The sequence below is a fragment of the Ipomoea triloba genome, chromosome 11 (genome assembly GCF_003576645.1).
Source record: "Ipomoea triloba cultivar NCNSP0323 chromosome 11, ASM357664v1".
NCBI lineage: Eukaryota > Viridiplantae > Streptophyta > Magnoliopsida > Solanales > Convolvulaceae > Ipomoea > Ipomoea triloba.
In genome coordinates, this window is record NC_044926.1 from 18,007,391 (window position 1) to 18,018,886 (window position 11,496).

The 11,496-nt window shown below is 35.6% G+C and overlaps 1 protein-coding gene and 1 long non-coding RNA gene across 5 annotated transcripts; both read left to right on the forward strand.

The window, feature by feature from the left end:
- Positions 1 to 1,076: 1,076 nt before the first annotated feature.
- LOC115997544 lies at positions 1,077 to 3,641 on the forward strand. Its single transcript, XR_004093750.1, has 4 exons — positions 1,077 to 2,047; positions 2,675 to 2,969; positions 3,100 to 3,164; positions 3,262 to 3,641. It is a non-coding gene; the product is annotated as an uncharacterized LOC115997544 (long non-coding RNA).
- Positions 3,642 to 5,010: 1,369 nt separating this feature from the next.
- LOC115995542 (potassium transporter 10-like) lies at positions 5,011 to 10,746 on the forward strand. Of its 4 annotated transcripts, XM_031234597.1 has the most exons (11): positions 5,011 to 5,186; positions 5,270 to 5,422; positions 6,588 to 6,810; positions 6,921 to 7,160; positions 7,270 to 7,323; positions 7,429 to 7,476; positions 7,853 to 8,110; positions 8,253 to 8,305; positions 8,668 to 8,794; positions 8,878 to 9,132; positions 9,515 to 10,746. In XM_031234597.1, the coding sequence occupies exons 2-11, from the start codon at positions 5,375 to 5,377 to the stop codon at positions 10,573 to 10,575; spliced, it is 2,367 nt and encodes a 788-aa protein (XP_031090457.1). In that variant the 5' UTR covers positions 5,011 to 5,186; positions 5,270 to 5,374; the 3' UTR covers positions 10,576 to 10,746. The 4 variants fall into 4 exon arrangements, with proteins under 4 accessions (XP_031090457.1, XP_031090456.1, XP_031090458.1 ...); XM_031234596.1 differs by having other exon boundaries at positions 5,011 to 5,422; XM_031234598.1 differs by having other exon boundaries at positions 5,011 to 5,422; positions 7,432 to 7,476.
- The last annotated feature ends 750 nt before the right edge of the window (positions 10,747 to 11,496 follow it).

An 11,496-nucleotide genomic window follows, 5' to 3' on the forward strand; every position in this document is an offset into this window, starting at 1 on the left:
ACTATTTGCCAAAAATAATATATAATATTAATTGAGGTCTTATTAATATGGTAATAGTAAACCTAATATAATTACCATGCCACAATTAACATATAATTATGAAATAATGCAAATAAATATATATGGAAAATAAAAAAGATAATTGCATTTAATTTATATAAAAAAAAAATGGAAATTAGCGTACCTTGCTCCGTCTTCTGCGTACGTACCAAAACTGGCGCCGATGAAGAAGCAGCGACAATCCATCCACCGCCCGTTCTCACCGCAACGCCACTGTCGCCTGAAGGAAGAGAGAAGGCAGCGACAGTCCATCCGTCGCCGGGAGAAAAGGAAAGTAGCAGCAGCAACGCCCAAGCTCCTTGCCGTCACCAAATCAGTCCTGCCCAAGCGCCCAAGCAGCAGCGACAGGTTACCAGAAAACCAGCGCCACCGCCAATGCCCTTACGGAGAGGAGGATGCGAAGATGCAGACTGAAGAAGGAGAGGGACCAGCCCATCTCCTCTGCATCTCGCTGCTCTGCCGACGCCGCGCCACTGCCCGGGACTCCAAGTCGCACGCCACCACCCAACGTCCGTTGTCGCAGCCTCGTTCATCCATGGACGGTGAAGCGCCGATCACGAGCCTAGAGTGCACCACGACGCCGCCCGCCGTCTCCGAGTCGCGATGCCAGTTCTCATGGCCGCCTGCATCCATGAGCGTGACGCCATGAAACAAAAACAACAGCAAGGACTCCAGTTTGGCCGCCGGCATCCTCGTCGCCCTCTTGTAGTCACGTCGCCGCCCTCCGCCCACGACTCCAATTTGCGCCGTTGAACGTAGCCGTCGGCGACTCGTAGGGAGGTAAACAAAAAAAAATACGACAGAAGAAGAGAAAAAAAATATCAGAATTTTATTTTATTATTTATTTATTTATTTATTTTTAATAGAAGAAATATAAATTTCTCAATGCAAAAAAATAAATAAATAAATAAATAAAATTTGGACAAACCAAATATTAAATTTCAACAGTCCAAAAAATCATACACAAAAACTTAATGTATATGAAATTAACGTTGATTTTTAGGCAATACAATCAACCAGACAGAGATTGATAAAGGCTCTTGATACCAAATGTAAGATCATAAATCTTATCTAAACATATACAGAATGAGTTTACGAGTAACCTAACCTCGTAATAGCGGAAGCATAAATCGTTGATCTCCAGCCATAGTTGATGGCTTGTTGTGTTGCCTGTGTTAGTCGTTTTGTCTCACACTTGACTCAGAACCTAGATGGTGTCCTGGTATTTTCTGAGCAGTGTGAGTACCATGTCTGTAGGTGTCTATATAATTGTCTATCCTGCACCCCATCAATGCAGGCTTATATAGGCATATGGTGGATTGGACTAAACCTAGATGTCCAATCCAACCTATAGCTTAATGGGCCTAGTCCACTTGCACCACATTATTAAGGCCCACAATATATATAATATATTGTATTGGGAAAAGTCTTACATAATTTGCATTCCTTTATATTAAAAACCCAAAAATATTAGTTTACTTTCCATTCTCAATCATAATTTTCTTGGATCCTTGTGAATCCAGAACTTTAGTGTCTAGAATCTAACAATTAATACAAGTACGTGCCATAGCCCCAATCCTCAGCGGAACGACATTTTCACCCCCTTTTTATCACCACTTTTACTCATCAGTTAATAACAATGTTGTGGGAAAAAAAATAAGGATGATTTCATGCTTGTTCTCTGGTACTGATTCTTCACCCTAAAATTTTTTTAAAAAAATGCTTTTGATTATTTGTTTCTCTCCTTAGCTTGTATGATTTCTATTACTAACTTCCATGTAAGGAAGAAGTAGTCTATCTATTACTTTTTTTTTTTTTTGGAAATTAAATTGGCATTAGAATAAAGGTTGTCTAGAAAGTTATTTATTGCCAATAAGATATTGCGAAGAATATTACAGCTATGGATGAATTTGATAGTGGCGCTAAGAGCCCCGAAAAAGGTCATGCTGCCAACGATGATTGGAGTGCAGCCCCGCTTCCTGAAAAAGTAAGTTCTTTTATTCTATGTTTGTGTATTTTTCCATAATGGAGTCTTTCATTTTCGTATGACTTATTGATTTCATAAAATCTTATTTACATCATTAAAAAATATTGCATTTTTATATGAAGTTAAGCCAGTATAAGAATCCAGCTTTCTCTGGGTGTGACATTTTTGTACTGAATCAGAGAATGCTTAATTATAATTATAATAGGAATGGCTGCTAACAACCTAAAATAATTGGAATGGTCTAATAGATGGAGGGTGAAATGCTTGATTAAAATCACAGAAATTTGTTAGTGTGCTTAGTTTGACTATTCCTTTTATGGGACTGGAATTTGTGTAGAAAAACTGTGTGGTTTAGACCTTATAGGTTTGGGAATGCTTCATATGTGTAACTTATGAAGATTTTCTATAGATAGTAGTTATTTGCTGCCTCTTTGTAAACAACACTAAATCTTTTTTAATTCAACATCAAAATCTGAATGTATGAATTATTAACAATTGTTGGCTCATGACAAATATGCTGTATTTTTACCGTAATCTTTTGAGTACACTATCTGTTTTTCCACAATCCAGCCATTCATGTAATTCATAGTTCATCTTAAGATGCATTTGAGCTTTTCTTTGCTACAGGTTCAAGTAGGTGTTCACCAGTATACAAGATAGAAAGAAAGCTTGGCAAAGGAGACTTTGGACAAGTCTATGTTGGTCGCGGAATTTCTAGTGGTAATGCAATTAAAAGAACCATCCCGAGAGCAATTGAAGTATATGTCATGACACCCTTACTAATAAATTGGATATCTCTCGTGTATGTTCAATGCAAACATATGTTTTAGTGTTCTGCTGCTCAGGTGGCTTTGAAATTTGAGCATCGAAATAGTAAATAATGCAACTATGGACCACCTTATTATGAATGACAGGTTTACAAGTAAGTTAAATAATTGTCTATAATAAGTAATAAAACAACTCAAAATTGAAATCCATATTGTGTTTTGCAATGGGTGTATATGAGCAATAAGTGTAAATTCTGATATTTTCTTCGTACTTTCATGCTACAGGTCTTAACATTGTTTGTAGGAGCTCTCCCAGAGAAGCAAGTTGTAATAGTTTGTTCCAATTTGAGGTTTTCAAATTAATTAATTAAAATTATCTTATGAAAGCTTGTTTTCTGTAATCATTTGAAAAAACTGAGTTGATGATATTGTTTGTTGGTTATATAGGCTAAAGGTTGTGAAATAGTATGTTATATGAGCGATTCAGATGAAAGTAAAATGAAGAAATTAGCTATTCAGAGGTGCCATGCTCTCCGAGCTCCTCAGTTGTTGAGTCTTCGAAGATTCAAAATACTACAAGGAAAAGTCATGACTATTAATTCTCATCAAGGGTGAAAAATGATATTCATTATTTAGTGATGATGTAAATGGACAATTTCCTTTTGCATGAAACCCTCATATTGAATAAACTACTATGTTGCTTTATATTTTTCATGCAAAAATACTTTTCAGTTATGTATGAAGCTCAATTAATATGTAGACGGTTGTACATGAATATTCTTTGATATTATTTGACAAATAATTGTTGCAATTGATTTTCTTTTCAATTGAATGTGTATATAGAGCTTATTTGTGGTTGCAACTTGTAATGCAAATTTGAATGTAGAGATTTATAAGAAAAAAACATAATTTAATGATGATTATAAAAATAAAAAGTAAAATACAATAAAAAAATTTAATGGTAGTTCAAAAATGTCATTACAAATTTACAATTAGATAAGAAATAATTTTAAAATTAAAGCATAATTTAGCAGTGGATTTATAACCGCCAATAAAATTTAATGTAAAAAAAAAATATTTAGCGGCGGCTATGTAAGTGTCGCTAAACTCTATACAAAAATAATTAATTATTAGAGGCGGTTGCAAAACCACCGCTAAATGCATTAAAAACCGCCGCGAAATAAGTTTTCCATTAATTCCCGTGGTTGTTGAAAATCGTTGCTAAATCCATCGTGACACACTATTTAGTCACAGTTGAATAATCGCCAGGAAACACAATAGTGGCGGTTTGAAACTGCCGCTAAACATCATAAAAATCACCGCTAAATGCCTTATTTGGTGTAGTGTATAATGAAACTAGTGTCTCGAAAATAAAACTAAAAAACAGAGCTCATGCAATAACATATATTGTCAAATGAACATGAAGTGTAATTAAAATGATACTTCCGTGTTACTATAATGAAACTAATATGTGTGGAAATTGAAACTAAAAAATCATACACATACAATAATATATATCGTCGAATGAATCTGAAGTGTAATTAAAATGATACTTCAATATTACTATATAATGAAACTAATGTGTGTGGAAAATGAAACTAAAAAGTAGTTCATGTAATAGTGTATATTGTCAAATGAACATGAAGTGTAATTAAAATGATACTTCAGCGTTACTATAATGAAACTAGTGTGTGTGTGAAAAATGAAACTAAAAAACAGAGCTCATACAATTACGTATATTTTTTCAAATGGAATTGAAGTGTAATTAAAATGATACAACATCATTTTACTTCGTGGTCCACGTTGCTACATATAAACCATGGTGTACAGTAAATTTTGCTCTATCATAATCAAACGACAAATTATATTGTGGACCACGAATAAATGCTCATTTTTAATAAATTAGAGATGCATTTTTTTGTGTACTAATAGTATATTACTCCTATTTAGTAATATTCCAAATAATGTACTTTATAACTTCAAAAAATAATATTTAATGTATTTAAATGTAGTTTATGTCGCTAGTCTACATTACAAATTTAAAATGTTAGGTCAATGTATAATAATTGCAATCAAACTGCACGGTTGAAACGTAAAGGCGGAAAGCCACGCGGAGCCTATAAAATATGCTCATTTTCCAAATCTAAATCTACCCATCAGACAGTGACAGACAGGGATGTTAAAATGGAATTCACACTTCTGGGAACCGCAGGCCGTCCAAATCTGCATTCAAAACAAGAAGAAAATGATGCCTTCTTTTGACTTTCTACTTCCACAAATAATTTTACGACTACTACAATATATGCCATTGTAATATCAACCATTCCGTCGCCTAAGCAACGAGAGAAGATCCAATACCTTTTCTGACACTTGTAAACCAGCTACATTTTCATGAATATTTATATATGTAAAGTCTATAATATCTCCCTCTCATAGTTTGTGTCGTCTGCTACAGTCCCTAGTTTTAATCGGCAGTTCGGCACCCAGTGTTTCTGAGGCTTGAGTAGACGTTTACTCAATATATAGTAGGACTAGTAGCTCGTTTCAAGAAAATCAAACTATGGATCCTCCACTCAGCCCTGTGTCTCTCTCTTATCCTATGAACAAGGTAATCAACTAGCTCTCTCTTTCTCTCTATTATGTAGGTTTGTTTCTGAATTCTTGTTATGATGACTGTTTAAATATCGTATCATGGCAATTGGTTTCTATCCATTTGTTGAGAAAACTGGGCGTGGAGTTGTAACAGTTTGAATACGTTTCTAATTTTGGGTCCACAAGTGATTTTCAATTTCTGTTAATTGTTGAAATCCTCAGTGTAAAAGATTTTTTTTTTTGATGTACAGTCTAGCAGTTTTTCCAGTTGATATATGGACTCTGACAAATTCTAGCATATGATTTTTGAGGAGAAAATTTGAAGTATAGTTATTGAATACATTTTTAATTTTGAAGTATTGTCTACATTTTTGTTAAAATATAATACTTTTCTATGCACTAATCAAAATAATTACATTTTATCTAAAAAGTATAACACGTCTCATTAGTCTCACACAAGACTCATTATTAATTTTGTGTTCAAAGTGATTTTAAATTTCTTTAATTGTTGAAGTATTTAGTGTAGAAGAAATTTTTTTGATGGTTTTTAAAGTTGGCTTATGAGTTTTGGAGTGAAGAGGTGTTGGGCAGAGGCCAGTAAAGGGCCAAGTCCAATAATTGGTGGCTAGAGAGATTGTTGGGCAGAGATTAGTAGAGATCCAAGTCCAACACCTTGCCTCTCGAAAATGTGATGGCGGCCTATAAGGAAATAAATTTGCGTCTTTGCTACTAGTTATAGCTTTTGGCATAGTGGTGAGCGCTTGATCTATCAAGTGGTATCAGAGCCAAGTCAAGGATCAAGTCCATTAATTGGTGGCTAGGGGTTCTACCTCTATAAAGAAATAAAGTATGAAATAGAAAAGTGAATGGGCAGAATTGAAATTATTGCAAAAAGAAAAGCTACATGGATTGTATGTATTACTCTGGTAGTTCTTACCCCTCAGGGTAAAAAGTAGAGAGGAATTTCATGTGGCTTGCAGTTTTACTTGAGATGTATTTTAATTCAGGTGGCTGTATATATTTAAGTGTACAAATTCAAAATAGTATCCAGTAAACTTGGGTCTATGGTAGTTGAGACTGATCTATGATACTAATAACCAATTCATTCTTAAAACTGCTACAGCTTTGCCATCAATCACATTATCAATGTTCTTCCTCACAAGGTATTAGTGAAATTTCAGGAGACATGGAGACATACTATTATTCTGTCATTTCAAAGCCTTGGGGTGGTATACGGCCGATTAAGCACTGCTCCTTTGTATGTATTTGGATCAATTGACGCAAAGGATGTCAAATCAAAGGAGGAGATATATGAACTCTTCTCCTTTGCGTTTTGGACTTTAACCATCATTCCCTTGTTGAAATATGCACTTATAGTTTTGAAGGCTGATGACCAGGGGGAAGGTTAAAATCTGACATTGTCTCGCCCAAACTTCATTTGTTAAATATGTCTGAGCTTTTTCTTCTATTTTATGTTTTATATAATTATCTGTTATGGTTCTGAATCATTGCAGGTGGTACGTTTGCATTGTATTCCCTGCTGTGTAGGCATGCCAAAGTTGGGCTGCTTCCAAGTGATAAAACTGCTGCTGAGACTATGCATCATGAGGAAATCCCATCTAAGATCAAAATGAGAACTAGAGCGAGATGGGCAATTGAAAATCATAAAAGTTGTCACTATTTTCTGTTGCTTCTTGCCCTGGTTGGGTCTTGTTTAATAATCTGCGATGGAGTTCTAACTCCTTCTATTTCTGGTTTGTCTCACCTAACATCCTTTGTTGTATATTTGAGCTAAATCATGTTATTACTGATAAATTTGTAGCGTTTATTATTAATTATAGGTATTTTTTTTTACCTCTTCAGTGTTGTCAGCAACCACAACTCTGAAACGTTCCATATCAAAAATATTGCACGAGTGTAAGAATTAGCCTTAGAAGTATACATTGCTGGAATTGATATTTCTTGCAGAATTTGTAATGAATGCACAACTCGTGACTTTATTTTCTTATTTTTGATTGGCAGCAGCCTCTTCTGAAAAGGCAGACTCCACTGACAAGTATTTGACAAAATGTGAGTAATAATCTGAACACAATTCCACCCCGTTAATGCTTTGGTTTGTTGTTTACTTCACTATGGTTTAGCTATTCATTCTAACACTCTGTTGCACAATTTTCCAATTACCTTCCAAAAGTTAACAGATAATAATCCACTTGTGAATATTTCCATAATGTCAATAAATTAAACCAAAATCCAACTTTTCTGGTACTCCGACTATGGATCGTGTATCAAACTTTTTGCATTATTGAGTTTGTGTCAGTGTTTTTTTAATAGGCTGCACGCAATTTGAGATTGAAAAATAATATGACTTTTGCTGCATTTTCATCTACATGGTTTGCATTTATCAAATATTGTCTTAAACTTTTTACCCTTTTTATGATATTCACAGATATCCCAGTTCCTACAGCATGTGCTATATTGGTTTGCCTTTTCACTTTGCAAAAGTACGGGACCCATAAGATTGGATTCCTTTTCGCTCCAGTTGTCATAATATGGATTGTTTTCATCAGCACGATGGGCATATATAACATTTCCCGTTACCCCTCAATCCTTAGATCAGTCTCCCCAGTGTATATTGTTAGGTTTATTAGGAATGCAGATATTACAAGTTGGAAACTATTAGGGCGCATTGTGTTATGTATAGCAGGTAAGACACATTTGCTGAAATTAGTTTACTTTCTCTTGCTTTATCATCTCGAGGTTTTGTATAGGCATATGTCTTAAGAAGTGACAAGCTATCTCTTCTTGAAGCGCCACTGTCTAACATGTTAATAACCTGTGTTCTCCAGGATCAGAAGCAATGTTTGCAGATCTAGGGCATTTTTCAAAGAAATCCATCCAGGTATGGACAAAATGAAAATTATTTAGAGGACTGGTATTGCAAACTACATTCAATCAGAGTTTTGGTTTTTGGGTTTTTGAGTGGTGTGTGTTGTTGTTAGGATCAAGCGCTTAACATTTACGCCAAAAGCTATAGCTAGTAGCGAAGGCGCAACTTTCATTCCTTATACTGCCACACATTTTCGAGAGCCAGGGTACTAGACTTGGCCTTTTATTGGCCTCCACCCAACAATCCCCTAGTCACATGGTGCTGGACTTAGCCCTTACTGGTTTCCGCCCAACAATTGTGGTAGGGGGTTGCAAGTTGCAAGGGGACACAGCTTATATATTTTGGTTTGATTATTAACTTTTGGAATAATGCAGGTCACTTTTGCCCTAATAATATATCCTGTTCTTATAATATGTTATGCTGGTCAAGCTGCATTTATCTCCAACCACTTAGGTGTAACACCTTACGTTACGCATCTTAGTGAATCTCTACCTATTAGTAGTAAGTCCTATCACGTATTACTGTTATTTATTTAGCACTTGTAATTTTCTATTTCTGACTTGTGAAGCACATGGAAATTTCAGGAGATCTTCATCACGTTTTCACGGTGTTATCCCTAATAGCGTCTCTTGTGGGTAGCCAGGCAACCATTACTGCAAGTTTTTCCATCATAAACCAATGTCAAGCACTGGGCTGCTTCCCCAGAGTCAAAGTTATACATACATCAGATAAGATATATGGACAGGTTTATATTCCTGATGTCACATGGATTCTAATGGTCCTCAGTTTAGGTGTTACATTCGGTTTGGGGGACATAACAACTATTGCGAATGCAACAGGTGTGCATATGAAAAAAAATCCAATGATCTATCACCAAAATTATTTTGGTTTCATACATATACATATAGGGAGGAGAAATTGAATAATTTGCATAATGGTCATACACTCATACTAACATAATGATAAATATCATCCAAATAGAGTTCGAATCCTTGCCCCCTTGGTTTGAGCCGGTTAACTATAGAAAACCTAGACTGGTTTACTTGCTTGTAGTCCTTTGCTGGCTGGGTCACAAGGCAGGGTTTACTCACACCCAAAAGGGTTGTAAGGTTTCCCTCGTCATCCAAATATGAAAGATGTGGTTTATTGTTGAGTAAATTTAGATAATAATCTTATTTTCAATAGTCTATATGTACCCCCCATAACTTAATTCTCTTTCAGGTTTAACTGTTATTTGTGGGATGTCAGTCACATCTTGTCTTATGTCACTTGTTATCGCGCTCTACTGGGACAAAAGCCTATTCTTCTCGGTGTGCTTTGTGTTAGCCTTTGGGTCTGTCGAAGCCATGTACCTGTTCTCGAGTTTGATGAACTTTTCCAAGGGAACCTGGTGTGTACTTGTGCTAACCTCACTTTTTCTGATGACAATGCTCTCATGGCACTACGGCACTGTTAAGAAGTACGCGTTTGATGTAGAAAACAAGGTTGCAGTGGATTGGTTAACAGATCTTAGCCCTGGTCTGGGTGTTAACAGAGTACAAGGTATCGGCTTTATTTACACTGAAATTGTGACAGGAATCCCTTCTTTTTTCTCCCATTTTGTCACCAATCTTCCAGCATTTCATGAACTTCTGGTGTTTGTGTCTTTCAAGCCATTACCCGTGCCTTACATTCCCCAAAGTAAGCGATACCTTATAGGCAGGGTTGGCCACAAGGAGTACAAAATCTACAGGTGCATTGTACGATATGGATACTGCGACCACATGAGAGACACACATGATTTTGAGGAGCACATTATCAGTTCAATAGGGGAATTCATTGCCAGGGAGGAACAGGAAGACGAAGATCAGGAAGCTATGGCTGAAGGAAGGATGATCGCTTTAGGCGGGCCTAGTACAAGTGCAGCATTGATTCCAGTAACTGAAATTGAAGAAAATGAGGTTTCACAGACCTCAGCTGACATCGAGTCTCAAAGAAGTCCTCTCATAGATTCATACCCTCCTGTCAAGAGAAAGAAGGTCCGCTTCTTCCTACCTCCAACCAGTCCCAAGGTGAATCCAGCCGTGAGAAGGGAGCTCCAGGAACTAGTCGACGCCAGAGAAAGGGGCACTGCTTATTTCTTGGGCAAGCCACACTTATCCGTACGTAAAGGCTCAAACTTTTTCAAGCGATTCCTTATCATGAACTACATTTTTCTCGACAAAAATTGTCGAGAGCCTCCAGTTGCATTGAACATACCTCATGCTGCTCTGTTAGAGGTAGGAATGGCTTATATAGTGTAATATTTATGCTACTCTTGTATCAAACTGTATGGGAACCACACTTTTTTAGGCTCTGCACCCATTCTGAAGAGATGTAAGCATGGTTTTTTGGTGCAGTTTGGTACAAACATGTTTGTTTGTGTATATACAATATACTGTATGTTCTTATATAAGTTTTTGGTTACACCACAAGGAGTTCTAAGTAGCTCATGTTCTTATACGAATTTGATTTACTTTTGCATATACTCCAGCTTATGAGAAATATACTTTTATTTGTGCACTTGGCTTAAATGTACATAAAATATTTTACTTACAACCATTTTAGACCAAAACCGGAACATTTTTTAAACGTAGAAGAATAAAAATAAGAACAAATGGAAGAAAAAAAGATTTTAAAATAATTAATATCACTTTTGGTCCCACGACTTTTGAGGTCTTATCACTTTTGGTGCACAATTTTAAATTTTTTCAATTTTGGTGCCTAACTTTGTTATTTTTATCAGTTTTGGTCCTTCTGGCTACATTGACGGCGAAATGTTGCCGAATTTTATATTTTAAGGGTAAAATCATTATCTCAATGAAAGATCTGCAATATCTAAACAAAAGAAAAATCATATTAAGAAAAAAAAAAAGAAAGGGTTGTCAATCGTCGATGCTATAAATGTCATAGATCTCTGTATATTTAGCCTGTCTTCCGCATTATTTGCATCGATCAAACACTTATAAATATGATTTTACAGTGATTTTGTTTAGATATTGAAGATACTTTCTTGAGATGACGATTTTACCCTTAAAAATATAAAATCCAGCAACGTTTCGCCGTCAATTTCGCCAGAAGGACCAAAATTAATAAAAATAACAAAGTTAGGCATCAAAATTGAAAAAAATTAAAGTTGTGCACCAAAATTGATAAAACTCAAAAGTCGTTGGACCAAAAGTGAT